The following is a 16749-nucleotide window of genomic DNA, read 5'->3' as shown; positions in this document are numbered from 1 at the left end:
TTTGCTTTAATTATTGTATTGTTAACATTGTTACTTATGACTGTTGTGTTTGAAACTGTTAAACTGTAAAGCGCTGCGGAATATGTTGGCGCTATATAAATAAAGATTATTATTATTATTATTATTATTATTATTAATACTGCGGTCATAGCTGATAACTGGAAGGAAAAGAGACTTCACAGACGTCAACTGAAAGCCGAGTTGTGTTTAAGCTCTGATCAAGTCCACAAAAGCACAACAAGACGGAGTAAACCTCTCAGACGGTGCAGGGACAGGCAGCCATGATACTAATGGGGTTGTCCAGTTAAAACTGTACACTTGTATAGAGCGAGACCATGCCCACAGCCCGGGACTATGCATAACTCATACATACCGTCAGGTCCCGGGTTGTGCCTTAGTTTAGGCTGTAGCTTGGGTGGTGCCTTAGATTAGGCTGTAGCTCGGGTTGTTTTTTAGATTAGGCTGTAGCTCGGGTTGTACCTTAGTTTAGGCTGTAGCTCGGGTTGTACCTTAGATTAGGCTGTAGCTCGGGTTGTACCTTAGATTAGGCTGTAGCTTGGGTTGTGCCTTAGTTTAGGCTGTAGCTCGGGTTGTACCTTAGCTTAGGCTGTAGCTTGGGTTGTGCCTTAGTTTAGGCTGTAGCTGGGGTTGTACCTTAGCTTAGGCTGTAGCTCTGGTTCTACCTTAGATTAATTAGGCTGTAGCTTGGGGTGAGCCTTAGTTTAAGCTGTAGCTCGGTTTGTACCTTAGATTAGGCTGTAGCTCGTGTTGTGCCTTAGTTTAAGCTGTAGCTCGGGTTGTACTTTAGTTTAGGCTATAGCTCGGGTTGTGCCTTAGTTTAAGCTGTACTTGGGTTGTACCTTAGTTTAGGCTATAGCTCGGGTTGTGCCTTAGTTTAAGCTGTACTTTGGTTGTACCTTAGTTTAGGCTTTAGCTCGGGTTGTACCTTAGATTAAACAAAACACCTACATAGAAAAGAAATACCATAAATATATTGTTCATAAAAAAAATCAAAGAATACCAAACCTAATATATTACCAAAAAGAAGTATTCAAAGATAACGGAATAAAAATATATTGACGTTTATTAAAAATACATGATTATACACAAGAATACCAAAAAAAAAATATTTGACTACAAGGAAATTGACATAAAAGAATTTTTGTTAAAAATTGATAGTAATGACAACCTATGTGTACCAGGGGGCAAAGAATGTCAGGCATACCATACAAGTATACAAACAGATAGCCTTGCTTGTAAAATTCCTATAATGATAAAAATTGTGACATGAAAAGCTACTCCAAAAAAACGATGAAAAGTATGATGCACGAAAAATTAGAAAATGATGTAATATATAAAATAATAATGAATAAATAATTACCCAGTGGTAACCAAATAATCACAAAAAGTGCATCCAAAGACTAAGGAAGCGGAAGCGAAACGTGTGTTGGAGTGGTGTGTGCAGGGGCAGATGAGAGTCAGGCCGCCTGCTATGTGACCTATGGATTATTATTACCTTCACTGCAGGTAGTGTTTTCCTTGCGCTGGCCACTAGGGTTTTTATAATGCTTATTACGGCTATCTCCCTTTAATGTGCACTATTTCACACTTTTGGTGAAATTGATTTTTGATATCATAATTTCTATATTTTTTATTTTATAATTGATATATTGATTTTTATTAGTTTTTGGATGCACTTTTTGGGATTGTTTGGTTACCACTGGGTAATTATTTATTATTATTTTATCACATCATTTTCTAATTTTCCGTGCATCATACTTTTCACCAATTTTTTTAGTAGCTTTTCCTGTCACAATTTTTTATCATATGAATTTTACCAGCAAGGCTATCTGTTTGTATACCTGTATGGTATGCCTGACGTTCTTTGCCCCCTGGAACACATAGGTTGTCATTACTATCAATTTTTAACAAAGATTCTTTTATGTTAATTTCCTTGTAGTCAAAGATTTTTTTTTTTGGTATTCTTGTGTATAATCATGTATTTTTAATAAACGTCAATATATTTTTATTCGGTTATCTTTGAATACTTATTTTGGGTAATAAAAATGTACCTTAGTTTAGGCTGTAGCTCGGGTTGTGCCTTAGATTAGGCTGTAGCTCAGGTTGTGTCTTAGATTAGGCTGTAGCTCGGGTTGTGCCTTAGATTAGGCTGTAGCTCGGGTTGTGTCTTAGATTAGGCTGTAGCTCGGGTTGTGCCTTAGATTAGGCTGTAGCTCGGGTTGTGCCTTGGTTTAGGCTGTAGCTCGGGTTGTGTCTTAGATTAGGCTGTAGCTCGGGTTGTGCCTTAGTTTAGGCTGTAGCTCGGGTTGTTCCTTAGTTTAGGCTGTAGCTCGGGTTGTGCCTTAGTTTAGGCTGTAGCTCGGGTTGTGCCTTAGATTAGGTTGTAGCTCGGGTTGTGTCTTAGATTAGGCTGTAGCTCGGGTTGTGCCTTAGATTAGGCTGTAGCTCGGGTTGTGTCTTAGATTAGGCTGTAGCTCGGGTTGTGCCTTAGATTAGGCTGTAGCTCGGGTTGTGTCTTAGATTAGGCTGTAGCTCGGGTTGTGCCTTAGTTTAGGCTGTAGCTCGGTTTGTGCCTTAGTTTAGGCTGTAGCTCGGGTTGTGCCTTAGTTTAGGCTGTAGCTCGGGTGGTGCCTTAGTTTAGGCTGTAGCTCGGGTGGTGCCTTAGTTTAGGCTGTAGCTCGGGTTGTGCCTTAGTTTAGGCTGTAGCTCGGGTTGTGCCTTAGTTTAGGCTGTAGCTCGGGTTGTGCCTTAGTTTAGGCTGTAGCTCGGGTTGTGCCTTAGTTTAGGCTGTAGCTCGGGTTGTTCCTTAGTTTAGGCTGTAGCTCGGGTTGTACCTTAGTTTAGGCTGTAGCTCGGGTTGTGCCTTAGTTTAGGCTGTAGCTCGGGTTGTGCCTTAGTTTAGGCTGTAGCTCGGGTTGTGCCTTAGTTTAGGCTGTAGCTCGGGTTGTGCCTTAGTTTAGGCTGTAGCTCGGGTTGTGCCTTAGATTAGACTGTAGCTCGGGTTGTGCCTTAGATTAGGCTGTAGCTCGGGTTGTGCCTTAGTTTAGGCTGTAGCTCGGGTTGTTCCTTAGTTTAGGCTGTAGCTCGGGTTGTGCCTTAGTTTAGGCTGTAGCTCGGGTTGTGCCTTAGATTAGGCTGTAGCTCGGGTTGTGTCTTAGATTAGGCTGTAGCTCGGGTTGTGCCTTAGATTAGGCTGTAGCTCGGGTTGTGTCTTAGATTAGGCTGTAGCTCGGGTTGTGCCTTAGATTAGGCTGTAGCTCGGGTTGTGTCTTAGATTAGGCTGTAGCTCGGGTTGTGCCTTAGTTTAGGCTGTAGCTCGGGTTGTGCCTTAGTTTAGGCTGTAGCTCGGGTTGTGCCTTAGTTTAGGCTGTAGCTCGGGTTGTGCCTTAGTTTAGGCTGTAGCTCGGGTTGTGCCTTAGTTTAGGCTGTAGCTCGGGTTGTGCCTTAGTTTAGGCTGTAGCTCGGGTTGTTCCTTAGTTTAGGCTGTAGCTCGGGTTGTGCCTTAGTTTAGGCTGTAGCTCGGGTTGTGCCTTAGTTTAGGCTGTAGCTCGGGTTGTGCCTTAGTTTAGGCTGTAGCTCGGGTTGTGCCTTAGTTTAGGCTGTAGCTCGGGTTGTGCCTTAGTTTAGGCTGTAGCTCGGGTTGTGCCTTGGTTTAGGCTGTAGCTCGGGTTATGCCTTAGTTTAGGCTGTAGCTCGGGTTGTGCTTTAGTTTAGGCTGTAGCTCGGGTTGTACCTCGGTTTAGGCTGTAGCTCAGGTTGTGCCTCAGTTTAGGCTGTAGCTCGGGTTGTGCCTTAGTTTAGGCTGTAGCTCGGGTTGTTCCTTAGTTTAGGCTGTAGCTCGGGTTGTGCCTTAGTTTAGGCTGTAGCTCGGGTTGTGCCTTAGTTTAGGCTGTAGTACGGACATTGACCACCAGAGGGCGCGGATTCCGATGCTCGCGGTGCAGTACACCCTCCGGCCGCCAGGTGCCGCTGTCTTGTCACGCGGCTCCTCCGGGGTCCTCCGGCCTGCAGGGGTCGCTGTGGTCGCCGTCCTCTCCGGCAGGTTCTCTGTTTTGTCTCCCGCGCTGTGAGGCAGGCGGCGGTGGCTGAGGATGGCGGTGACCGGGGCGCTGCGCACGGAGCTGGCGGAGGCGGTGTCCGGCTGCCGGGTGCTGGTGGTCGGGGCCGGAGGGATCGGTTGCGAGTTACTGAAGAACCTTCTACTCACCGGATTCACCAACCTGGACGTGGTGCGGAGCCGGGAGGGAGCGGGGACCCCGGGGATCAGTGTCCTCACTGCAGAGCATCGCAGCCGGGGGAGGAGGCTCCATCTCTGCAGAGCATCGCAGCCGGGGGAGGGGGCTCCATCTCTGCAGAGCATCGCAGCCGGGGGAGGGGGCTCCATCTCTGCAGAGCATCGCAGCCGGGGGAGGGGGCTCCATCTCTGCAGAACATCGCAGCCGGGGAGGGGGCTCCATCTCTGCAGAGCATCGCAGCCGGGGGAGGGGGCTCCATCTCTGCAGAGCATCGCAGCCGGGGGAGGGGGCTCCATCTCTGCAGAGCATCGCAGCCGGGGGAGGGGGCTCCATCTCTGCAGAACATCGCAGCCGGGGAGGGGGCTCCATCTCTGCAGAACATCGCAGCCGGGGGAGGAGGCTCCATCTCTGCAGAGCATCGCAGCCGGGGGAGGGGGCTCCATCTCTGCAGAGCATCGCAGCCGGGGGAGGGGGCTCCATCTCTGCAGAGCATCGCAGCCGGGGGAGGGGGCTCCATCTCTGCAGAGCATCGCAGCCGGGGGAGGGGGCTCCATCTCTGCAGAACATCGCAGCCGGGGAGGGGGCTCCATCTCTGCAGAGCATCGCAGCCGGGGGAGGGGGCTCCATCTCTGCAGAACATCGCAGCCGGGGAGGGGGCTCCATCTCTGCAGAGCATCGCAGCCGGGGGAGGGGGCTCCATCTCTGCAGAGCATCGCAGCCGGGGGAGGGGGCTCCATCTCTGCAGAGCATCGCAGCCGGGGGAGGGGGCTCCATCTCTGCAGAGCATCGCAGCCGGGGGAGGGGGCTCCATCTCTGCAGAGCATCGCAGCCGGGGGAGGGGGGCTCCATCTCTGCAGAGCATCGCAGCCGGGGGGAGGGGGCTCCATCTCTGCAGAGCATCGCAGCCGGGGGAGGGGGCTCCATCTCTGCAGAGCATCGCAGCCGGGGGAGGAGGCTCCATCTCTGCAGAGCATCGCAGCCGGGGGAGGGGGCTCCATCTCTGCAGAGCATCGCAGCCGGGGGAGGGGGCTCCATCTCTGCAGAGCATCGCAGCCGGGGGAGGGGGCTCCATCTCTGCAGAGCATCGCAGCCGGGGGGAGGGGGGCTCCATCTCTGCAGAGCATCGCAGCCGGGGGAGGGGGCTCCATCTCTGCAGAGCATCGCAGCCGGGGGAGGGGGCTCCATCTCTGCAGAGCATCGCAGCCGGGGGAGGGGGCTCCATCTCTGCAGAGCATCGCAGCCGGGGGAGGGGGCTCCATCTCTGCAGAGCATCGCAGCCGGGGGAGGGGGCTCCATCTCTGCAGAGCATCGGGGGAGGGGGCTCCATCTCTCCAGAGCATCGCAGCCGGGGAGAGGCTCCATCTCTGCAGAACATCGCAGCCGGGGGAGGGGGCTCCATCTCTGCAGAGCATCGCAGCCGGGGGAGGGGGCTCCATCTCTGCAGAACATCGCAGCCGGGGGAGGGGGCTCCATCTCTGCAGAGCATCGCAGCCGGGGGAGGGGGCTCCATCTCTGCAGAACATCGCAGCCGGGGGAGGGGGCTCCATCTCTGCAGAGCATCGCAGCCGGGGGAGGGGGGGCTCCATCTCTGCAGAGCATCGGGGGAGGGGGCTCCATCTCTGCAGAGCATCGCAGCCGGGGGAGGGGGCTCCATCTCTGCAGAACATCGCAGCCGGGGGAGGGGGCTCCATCTCTGCAGAGCATCGCAGCCGGGGGAGGGGGCTCCATCTCTGCAGAGCATCGCAGCCGGGGGAGGGGGCTCCATCTCTGCAGAACATCGCAGCCGGGGGAGGGGGCTCCATCTCTGCAGAGCATCGCAGCCGGGGGGAGGGGGGGGCTCCATCTCTGCAGAGCATCGGGGGAGGGGGCTCCATCTCTGCAGAGCATCGCAGCCGGGGGAGGGGGCTCCATCTCTGCAGAACATCGCAGCCGGGGGAGGGGGCTCCATCTCTGCAGAGCATTGCAGCCGGGGGAGGAGGCTCCATCTCTGCAGAGCATCGCAGCCGGGGGAGGGGGCTCCATCTCTGCAGAGCATCGCAGCCGGGGGAGGGGGCTCCATCTCTTTAGAGCATCGCAGCCGGGGGAGGGGGCTCCATCTCTGCAGAGCATCGGGGGAGGGGGCTCCATCTCTGCAGAGCATCGCAGCCGGGGAGAGGCTCCATCTCTGCAGAGCATCGCAGCCGGGGGAGGGGGCTCCATCACTGCAGAGCATCGCAGCCGGGGGAGGAGGCTCCATCTCTGCAGAGCATCGCAGCCGGGGGAGGGGGGCTCCATCTCTGCAGAGCATCGCAGCCGGGGGAGGAGGCTCCATCTCTGAAGAGCATCGCAGCCGGGGGAGGGGGCTCCATCTCTGCAGAGCATCGCAGCCGGGGAGGGGGCTCCATCTCCAGAGCATCGCAGCCGGGGGAGGGGGCTCCATCTCCAGAGCATCGCAGCCGGGGTAGGGGGCTCCTTCTCTGCAGAGCATCGCAGCCGGGGAGGGGGCTCCATCTTTGCAGAGCATCGCAGCCGGGGAGAGGCTCCATCTCTGCAGAGCATCGCAGCCGGGGGAGGGGGCTCCATCTCTGCAGAACATCGCAGCCGGGGGAGGGGGGCTCCATCTCTGAAGAGCATCGCAGCCGGTGGAGGGGGGCTCCATCTCTGCAGAGCATCGCAGCCGGGGGAGGGGGGCTCCATCTCTGAAGAGCATCGCAGCCGGGGGAGGGGGCTCCATCTCTGCAGAGCATCGCAGCCGGGGAGGGGGCTCCATCTCCAGAGCATCGCAGCCGGGGGAGGGGGCTCCATCTCCAGAGCATCGCAGCCGGGGTAGGGGGCTCCTTCTCTGCAGAGCATCGCAGCCGGGGAGGGGGCTCCATCTCTGCAGAGCATCGCAGCCGGTGGAGGGGGCTCCATCTCCAGAGCATTGCAGCCGGGGTAGGGGGCTCCTTCTCTGCAGAGCATCGCAGCCGGGGAGAGGGCTCCATCTCTGCAGGGCATCGCAGCCGGGGAGGGGGCTCCATCTCCAGAGCATTGCAGCCGGGGTAGGGGGCTCCTTCTCTGCAGAGCATCGCAGCCGGGGTAGGGGGCTCCTTCTCTGCAGAGCATCGCAGCCGGTGGAGGGGGGCTCCATCTCCAGAGCATCGCAGCCGGGGTAGGGGGCTCCTTCTCTGCAGAGCATCGCAGCCGGGGAGGGGGCTCCATCTCCAGAGCATCGCAGCCGGGGTAGGGGGCTCCATCTCTGCAGAGCATCGCAGCCGGGGGAGGGGGGCTCCATCTCTGCAGAGCATTGCAGCCGGGGTAGGGGGCTCCTCTGCAGAGCATTGCAGCCGGGGGAGGGAGGCTCCATCTCTGCAGAGCATTGCAGCCGGGGGAGGGGGCTCCTTCTCTGCAGAACATCGCAGCCGGGGGAGGGGGGCTCCATCTCTGCAGAGCATTGCAGCCGGGGGAGGGAGGCTCCATCTCTGCAGAGCATTGCAGCCGGGGGAGGGGGCTCCAAATCTGCAGAGCATTGCAGCCGGGGAGGGGACTCCATTTCTGCAGAGCATCGCAGCCGGGGAGGGGGCTCCATCTCCAGAGCATCGCAGCCGGGGTAGGGGGCTCCTTCTCTGCAGAGCATCGCAGCCGGGGGAGGGGGGCTCCATCTCTGCAGAGCATTGCAGCCGGGGGAGGGAGGCTCCATCTCTGCAGAGCATTGCAGCCGGGGGAGGGGGCTCCAAATCTGCAGAGCATTGCAGCCGGGGAGGGGACTCCATTTCTGCAGAGCATCGCAGCCGGGGAGGGGGCTCCATCTCTGCAGGGCATTATGGGCAGGTGGGGTCTCTTCAGAACAATGTATATATCTGCCCCTTCCCCCCCGTTTCTTCTGCAGAGCGTTGCTTCTCTCGGCGTTCCCTCCCTAATTCTGTTGTTTTTGTGTTTTCTAGATTGATTTGGACACAATTGACGTCAGTAACCTCAACCGGCAATTTCTGTTCCAGAAGAAACATGTGGGAAGATCAAAGGCGCAGGTACGGTCCGCGCTATCTGTGGGGTAATGCGCTCTGTGACCCGCGGACTCCGCCGCGCTCTGTGACCCGCGGACTCCGCCGCGCTCTGTGACCCGCGGACTCCGCCGCGCTCTGTGACCCGCGGACTCCGCCGCGCTCTGTGACCCGCGGACTCCGCCGCGCTCTGTGACCCGCGGACTCCGCCGCGCTCTGTGACCCGCGGACTCCGCCGCGCTCTGTGACCCGCGGACTCCGCCGCGCTCTGTGACCCGCGGACTCCGCCGCGCTCTGTGACCCGCGGACTCCGCCGCGCTCTGTGACCCGCGGACTCCGCCGCGCTCTGTGACCCGCGGACTCCGCCGCGCTCTGTGACCCGCGGACTCCGCCGCGCTCTGTGACCCGCGGACTCCGCCGCGCTCTGTGACCCGCGGACTCCGCCGCGCTCTGTGACCCGCGGACTCCGCCGCGCTCTGTGACCCGCGGACTCCGCCGCGCTCTGTGACCCGCGGACTCCGCCGCGCTCTGTGACCCGCGGACTCCGCCGCGCTCTGTGACCCGCGGACTCCGCCGCGCTCTGTGACCCGCGGACTCCGCCGCGCTCTGTGACCCGCGGACTCCGCCGCGCTCTGTGACCCGCGGACTCCGCCGCGCTCTGTGACCGCCGCGCTCCGTGACCGGTTTCCTTCTGTTTCCTTCTTAGGTGGCCAAGGAGAGCGTCCTGCAGTTCTGCCCGGGGGCCGGTATCACCGCCTACCATGACAGCATCATGAAGTGAGCACGAGCCATTACTGCGCCCCCTGTGACCCCCAGCAGTCATGTGACCCCCAGCAGTCATGTGACCCCCTCATCTCCCATGTGATCCATCGTCCTCTGGGTCCATCAGAGGCGCCTGGTGGGGGCCCCAATACTGCACATAAGAGGGGGAGAGTCGGGCGGTGGGTGCATGCTGTGGCCCCGACGCTGTGGCCCCGATGCTGTGGCCCCGACGCTGTGATTGAGCACGCTCGTCAGCATTAGGCAGTGATTGCGAGCTATTGTCTGTGTTATCAGCCGCCCTCCATCTTGTGCCGGAGTCATCGGCCTCCTGGGTTTTTGTCTCCTCAGTGCCGAATACGATGTTGAGTTTTTCAAGAAGTTCACGCTGGTGATGAACGCCCTGGATAACAGAGGTGCGGTCTGGTGTGCTGAGGGTCCGTGCCAGTGGGCTGCAGCTGTGGGGGACGGTCCATTGTGGCCCTCCCGGACAGGCTGTGTGCCATGCGGTGGGCGCCATCTTTAGTCACTGCTGAGTTTCTATCCTGTTGGTTTCAGCTGCACGGAACCACGTGAACCGGATGTGTCTGGCGGCAGACGTCCCCCTGATAGAGAGCGGCACAGCCGGGTACCTTGGCCAGGTCACCGTCATCAAGAAGGTTTGTAGCTCCCATGTGACGGCTGACCCGGGGCACGTAGCGCGGCCCATCACACTCCTCATGGTTTATTCTTTCATCAGGGGGTCACAGAGTGCTACGAATGTCAGCCCAAACCCACCCAGAAGACCTTCCCCGGCTGCACAATCCGCAACACTCCCTCCGAGCCCATCCACTGCATCGTGTGGGCAAAGTACCTGTTCAAGTAAGATGCCCCCCACCATGATTGGAGCCTGAGCTCGAGGCCACACATCCTTGTGTGCTGGGAGCCCCCATGGCCGGGCTCGGTGCCTGGTGTACCACTCTGGGGGGCGGCACTGATGTCTTCTGTTGTCTCCTCTGCAGCCAGTTATTCGGGGAGGAGGATGCAGATCAGGAAGTTTCCCCAGACACTGCTGACCCGGAGGCCTCCTGTGAGTATCCAGCGCTCGCCCCCAATACCAGCATATCTGGGGGGCGACCATCCCCGGGGGGCGACCATCCCCAGGAGACGACTGTTCTCATTCTGTCCTCCAGGGGAGCCCACGGAGGCCGCACAGAGGGCCAACGCCTCCAGCGAGGACGGGGACATCAAACGCGTCTCCACCAAGCAGTGGGCCAAGTCCACCGGCTACGACCCCGTCAAGCTCTTTAACAAGGTAATTAGCTCCTGTGCTGTTGGGGTCTTTTCCTGGGGGGAGGGGTGCTGGGAGCTGTTAGAGGAGGTGTCGGGTGCTGTTTGAGGAAGTGAGCAGGGTTTTTTACGAGGACTCTTTGAGCAGAGATGGGGTGCTGGGGGCTGTCTGGAGTGAAGGACTGGGTGCTATTTGGAGAATGAAGGGGGCGCTGTTTGGGGGGGGTTTCAAGGTACTGTTTCTTGGGGGGATAGCAGTTGCCGTTTGGGGGTGACAGGTGCTGTATCGGCCACTGTTCCTTGGTAAGAGGCGGCGGGTGACGTGTGCTGTTCTGATCATGACGTCCCTTCTTACAGCTTTTCAAAGATGATATTCGCTATCTTCTGACTATGGACAAGTTGTGGAGGAAGAGGAAGCCCCCGGTGCCCCTGGACTGGGCCGGCCTGCAGAGCAGCGGTAATGATCACACTTAGTACTGGTCTCAGGTATTTTCCTTCTGATGCGTCCGGTCTCTTCCGCAGTTTTCCCTTCTGATGCGTCCGGTCTCTTCCGCAGTTTTCTCTTCTGATACGTCCGGTCTCTTCCGCAGTTTTCCCTTCTGATGCGTCCGGTCTCTTCTGCAGTTTTCTCTTCTGATGCGTCCGGTCTCTTCTGCAGTTTTCTCTTCTGATGCGTCCGGTCTCTTCCGCAGTTTTCTCTCTGATGCGTCCGGTCTCTTCTGCAGTTTTCTCTTCTGATACGTCCGGTCTCTTCCGCAGTTTTCTCTTCTGATGCGTCCGGTCTCTTCCGCAGTTTTCTCTTCTGATGCGTCCGGTCTCTTCTGCAGTTTTCTCTTCTGATACGTCCGGTCTCTTCCGCAGTTTTCTCTCTGATGCGTCCGGTCTCTTCCGCAGTTTTCCCTTCTGATGCGTCCGGTCTCTTCTGCAGTTTTCTCTTCTGATGCGTCCGGTCTCTTCTGCAGTTTTCTCTTCTGATGCGTCCGGTCTCTTCCGCAGTTTTCCCTTCTGATGCTTCCGGTCTCTTCCGCAGTTTTCCCTTCTGATGCTTCCGGTCTCTTTCGCAGTTTTCTCTTCTGATGCGTCCGGTCTCTTCTGCAGTTTTCTCTTCTGATGCGTCCGGTCTTTTCTGCAGTTTTCTCTTCTGATGCGTCCGGTCTCTTCCGCAGTTTTCCCTTCTGATGCTTCCGGTCTCTTCCGCAGTTTTCCCTTCTGATGCTTCCGGTCTCTTTCGCAGTTTTCTCTTCTGATGCGTCCGGTCTCTTCTGCAGTTTTCTCTTCTGATGCGTCCGGTCTTTTCTGCAGTTTTCTCTTCTGATGCGTCCGGTCTCTTCCGCAGTTTTCCCTTCTGATGCTTCCGGTCTCTTCCGCAGTTTTCCCTTCTGATGCGTCCGGTCTCTTCTGCAGTTTTCCCTTCTGATGCTTCCGGTCTCTTTCGCAGTTTTCTCTTCTGATGCGTCCGGTCTCTTCCGCAGTTTTCCCTTCTGATGCGTCCGGTCTCTTCTGCAGTTTTCTCTTCTGATGCGTCCGGTCTCTTCTGCAGTTTTCTCTTCTGATGCGTCCGGTCTCTTCTGCAGTTTTCCCTTCTGATGCTTCCGGTCTCTTTCGCAGTTTTCTCTCTGATGCGTCCAGTCTCTTCCGCAGTTTTCCCTTCTGATGCGTCCGGTCTCTTCCGCAGTTTTCCCTTCTGATGCTTCCGGTCTCTTTCGCAGTTTTCTCTTCTGATGCGTCCAGTCTCTTCTGCAGTTTTCTCTTCTGATGCGTCCGGTCTCTTCCGCAGTTTTCCCTTCTGATGCGTCCGGTCTCTTCTGCAGTTTTCTCTTCTGATGCGTCCGGTCTCTTCCGCAGTTTTCCCTTCTGATGCGTCCGGTCTCTTCCGCAGTTTTCCCTTCTGATGCTTCCGGTCTCTTTCGCAGTTTTCTCTTCTGATGCGTCCAGTCTCTTCTGCAGTTTTCTCTTCTGATGCGTCCGGTCTCTTCCGCAGTTTTCCCTTCTGATGCGTCCGGTCTCTTCTGCAGTTTTCTCTTCTGATGCGTCCGGTCTCTTCCGCAGTTTTCCCTTCTGATGCTTCCGGTCTCTTTCGCAGTTTTCTCTTCTGATGTGTCCGGTCTCTTCCGCAGTTTTCTCTTCTCATGTGTCCGGTCTCTTCCGCAGTTTTCTCTCTGATGCGTCCGGTCTCTTCCGCAGTTTTCCCTTCTGATGCTTCCGGTCTCTTCCGCAGTTTTCTCTTCTGATGCGTCCAGTCTCTTCCGCAGTTTTCCCTTTTATCATTACTTTCTTCCGTAGAGAACGATTCTGCAGATCAGAGGACGACGTCCTCAGGGGTCGGCCTGAAGGACCAGCAGGTTCTGGACGTCACTGGCTACGCTCAGCTGTTTTCTCATAGTGTTGAGACTTTAAGGGATCAGATATCGAAAAAGGGAGACGGCGGTGAGCTCGTCTGGGACAAGGTGCGTCTGTCTTTTCTGATTGACCATCCATATTGTTATATGTGCTGCTGACACGGCCCCACCTGATCCTGAGAAAGCGGCCCCTTTACTATGGATCGGTGGAAGTCCGTATGTAGCAGAAACGCAGGTGAATACCCTCCCTGACAGAAGTGATGTGGCTTATCCATGTTATGTAAATAAAATCTTATAACCTGACGTAACTTTCATCCATTGGTTGTATAAATTATTCTTCTGTCGGAGTGTACGTGCGTCCATTACGCTGCATGTGAGCCGCCATCAGATCCGCTATAGAAGTGTGATATAACGCTATGATAGTGTCACCCCCCCATCTAATCCCAGGGTTCCCTTCTGTAGGACGACCCCCCAGCGATGGACTTCGTCACCTCCGCTGCTAACCTCCGGATGTACATCTTCAGTATGGCCATGAAGAGCCGGTTTGATATAAAGTGTAAGCTCTTGTGCCCGCTCCTAGTGTGCTGGGCGTCCGCTCAGCTCCCCCAGTGTTTCCTTATAGATGCCGTCAGTAAAGGACGTGTCTTGTTCACACAGCAATGGCCGGGAACATCATTCCAGCGATCGCCACAACCAACGCCGTCATATCGGGGCTGATCGTGCTGGAGGGGCTGAAGATCCTGGCGGGGAACCTGGAGCAGTGTAGAACGGTGCGGGGCTTGTCTTTCATCCTGGAGGTCTGGCTTCAGATTGGGGGTGAGACCCTGACCCGTGCTCCATCTTCTAGGTGTTTCTGAACAAGCAGCCGAACCCCCGCAAGAAGCTGCTGGTGCCGTGCGTGCTGGACCCCCCCAACACCAACTGCTACGTGTGCGCCAGCCGGCCCGAGGTCACCGTCAAGTTAAATGTTCACAAAGTGACTGTGCAGACTCTGCAGGACAAGGTTGGTGCCCACGGCGAGCCCTCACAAGGCCGGTCTCCGTAGGGTGTCCGAGGTGGAGATGAGCCGCCCTGTAGGTCAGCCCCACAGCGACTCACAGTAATGGATGTTTTACGTCTTCCAGATAATAAAGGAGAAGTTCGGCATGGTGGCCCCCGACGTGCAGATTGAAGACGGGAAAGGCACCATCCTCATCTCCTCGGAGGAGGGAGAGACGGAAGGTGAGTGACGCCAACATGAGGGAGACGACTGCAGAGTGGGCGGCGCAGGGTGGGTTTATCTGTAACTATGGAAGCGCAGAAGGTGCTGGAGACACAAAACTTGACGAAATTTGCAATCATTATTTGCAAATGGCTTCATTGTGTTCAGATGTGTTGGAGGGAGTCAGGAAATGTGTCCCTGATGTGCACCAGTAGAGGGCGCCGTGCTGTCAGTGATGGCGGCAGCAGGGATTGGTCTCTAGTGGACCAGGTGACTGCGCTAAGTGGTTGGTGGTTCTGTATGTTCTGCCGCCCCCTTCACACAAACGCTGCCTGGACATGGGGTGCAACCGGTGATCCTGTAATATGTACCCCCAATATTCTCCTCCTCTAGTGAACCCATCTCGTGTTCCCGTCACCTCCTGCCTCGCTCACACCCTCTCATGCTCCCGTGACCTCCTTCTGCCTCGTTCACACCCTCTCGTGCCCTGCGACCTCCTTCTGCCCCGTTCACACCCTCTCGTGACCCGCGACCTCCTTCTGCCCCGCTCACACCCTCTCGTGACCCGCGACCTCCTTCTGCCCCGCTCACACCCTCTCGTGCCCCGCGACCTCCTTCTGCCTCGTTCACACCCTCTCGTGCCCCGCGACCTCCTTCTGCCTCGTTCACACCCTCTCGTGCCCCGCGACCTTTCTGCCTCATTCACACCCTCTCGTGCCCCGCGACCTCTTTCTGCCTCGTTCACACCCTCTCGTGCCCTGCGACCTCCTTCTGCCTTGTTCACACCCTCTCGTGCCCTGCGACCTTCTTCTGCCTCGTTCACACCCTCTCGTGCCCTGCGACCTCCTTCTACCCGGTTCACACCCTCTCGTGCCCCGCGACCTCCTTCTGCCTCGTTCACACCCTCTCGTGCCCCGCGACCTCTTTCTGCCTCGTTCACACCCTCTCGTGCCCTGCGACCTCCTTCTGCCTTGTTCACACCCTCTCGTGCCCTGCGACCTTCTTCTGCCTCGTTCACACCCTCTCGTGCCCTGCGACCTCCTTCTGCCCGGTTCACACCCTCTCGTGCCCCGCGACCTCCTTCTGCCCGGTTCACACCCTCTCGTGCCCCGCGACCACCTCCTGCCCGGTTCACACCCTCTCGTGCCCCCGCGACCTCCTTCTGCCCCGTTCACACTTTCTCTTGCTCTTGGTCTTCACTCACAGAATTTTTAAATCTTTTTTTTTTTCCAGCAAACAACAGTCGACAGTTGTCAGATTTTGGCATCCGGAACGGCACCCGGCTGCAGGCGGACGACTTTTTGCAGGACTACACCCTGCTGATCAATGTGCTACAGAGGTGAGCACCATTGGGGGTCCGCAGGCAGTGATTGGGGGGCTTGTATGCACCCCGTGAGCTTGGGGTCGGCCATCTTCACCTTTGTATATTGAACTCTACAGTGAAGATTTGGAGAAGGATGTGGAGTTTGAGGTTGTCGGCGACGCTCCAGAAAAAGCCCCTCAGAAATCCCCGGAGGATAGTGGGAAAAGTATCACCAACGGCAGCGACGACGGAGCACAACCGTCAACATCCGCAGGTAGCGAGCTGCAGGCATACGCCATGTCTGATTGTTTAGCGTCTCTGCTTCCTGATAGGACGGGTGTGGAAATCGCTCATCTGTGCTGAGGGATTGTTACATTGTGTCAGTCTGGAGGTCAGGCTGTATGCAGAGTGGGCAGGACTGTAACAACCCCTCAGCTGTGAACAGGCGGAGACCAGCAGCAGGCCGGACATGCAATTCTGTGTGGGATCCCGGCTGGGTTTTGCTGTGACACTTTATGGCGGCGTTTCTGTTTCTACAGCGCAAGAAGCAGACGACGTGTTAATCGTGGACTCGGAGGAGGATAGTCCGAGCGGCAGCGACGTCAACATGGAGGCCGTGACGCTGAAGAGGAAGCTGTCCGAAGAGGAGGCCGTGAGCAACAAGAGGAAGCGCCTGGAGCCGGACGAGGACGTGATCGCGCTGGACTGAGGCTCCGAGCCGCTCACTAATGTATTTTTATATTTTCTGTTATGTGATAAATGTTGTCACCCGCGGCCCCCCACAACACTGCTGTGGCCCCCGCTGTTCTGCCCCGGGGATGGAAGCCATGTCTGTCCATCGGGTCATGTGTTTGGGGCAGTCCCGGCCCCTGTTCTCTGTATTTATGTCCCTAGGGTTGTTCTCACACCCGAATGTTAAGTAATGGCTGATTTCTACTAAGTGCCACGTCAGACGTCCGCTCCTCCCTGCGGGGGCCGCAGCAGTGACCGCAGCGCTCGGCCGCCATCTCTGCGCTCCACCGTCTGCGTCTTCCCAGGTTATTTATATTTCATCTTTTGTAAAATGGCCGATTCCTCCTGTAGCTGAACGGACCAAATAAACGCCATCTTGTACCCACGTCCAGTGACGCGCCGCCGGGCAGGGACCACCGTGCTGCCATGAAACCTCCACCTGGCGCCATATTAAATCCATAGATCACACTGTTACAAAGGTTTTGTCCCTCGGACAATTTTGAATGTTCATGATAGATTTTTTTTGTGCTGATTTTAGAAATTAATTCTGATTTTTCCGATCACGTAAGGTATTTGAGAAATAATACAAAACATTATAATAATCTGTTTATAATTCTAAAAACTCATATATGAACTTATTCTAAAACAGAATATTCTGAATTTTCCACTGAAATATCATAAATCGCTCATCTACACATCTGCAGGCATTTATTATGTGAATGATTCTGCTGAGCGAAGAAACCAACGACATTACAGCACGGGATCGCAGAGGAGACATTGGGGAGAAAATATTTCACTGACTGTTCAACAATATTTTACCTCTCAAAATGAATCTTCGGCGATCTCAAGAGAGCACAGGCAGGAGAAGTCAGCACATGGGGAAAGAGAATTGACAGGGGAGAGATTCAGCGCTGCAAAGCCAGCCCCCATC

The 16749-nt window shown here is 56.1% G+C and overlaps 1 protein-coding gene across 1 annotated transcript; it reads left to right on the top strand.

Moving 5' to 3' along the window:
- Positions 1–4042: 4042 nt before the first annotated feature.
- Positions 4043–16199, top strand: UBA2 (ubiquitin like modifier activating enzyme 2). The gene is made up of 17 exons (XM_069739506.1): positions 4043–4250; positions 8159–8242; positions 8922–8992; positions 9326–9390; positions 9533–9633; positions 9714–9835; positions 9976–10043; positions 10147–10268; positions 10601–10700; positions 12527–12690; positions 13045–13138; positions 13240–13352; positions 13430–13585; positions 13707–13803; positions 15017–15122; positions 15224–15360; positions 15626–16199. The coding sequence occupies exons 1-17, from the start codon at positions 4113–4115 to the stop codon at positions 15793–15795; spliced, it is 1908 nt and encodes a 635-aa protein (XP_069595607.1). The 5' UTR covers positions 4043–4112; the 3' UTR covers positions 15796–16199.
- Positions 16200–16749: the final 550 nt, after the last annotated feature.

The sequence above is a fragment of the Ranitomeya imitator genome, chromosome 9 (genome assembly GCF_032444005.1).
Source record: "Ranitomeya imitator isolate aRanImi1 chromosome 9, aRanImi1.pri, whole genome shotgun sequence".
NCBI lineage: Eukaryota > Metazoa > Chordata > Amphibia > Anura > Dendrobatidae > Ranitomeya > Ranitomeya imitator.
The sequence above is the reverse complement of the archived record's forward strand: the minus strand, read 5'-3'. Positions and strand labels throughout refer to the sequence as shown.

Excerpts from the sequence above, each read along its gene's own strand:
- UBA2 (XM_069739506.1), top strand. The coding sequence starts at position 4,113 with ATGGCGGTGACCGGGGCGCTGCGCACGGAGCTGGCGGAGGCGGTGTCC. Across the intron at positions 10,044-10,146 it reads TGCTGACCCGGAGGCCTCCT|GGGAGCCCACGGAGGCCGCA; the intron begins GTGAGTATCCAG and ends TCTGTCCTCCAG. Across the intron at positions 13,139-13,239 it reads GAGCCGGTTTGATATAAAGT|CAATGGCCGGGAACATCATT; the intron begins GTAAGCTCTTGT and ends TTGTTCACACAG.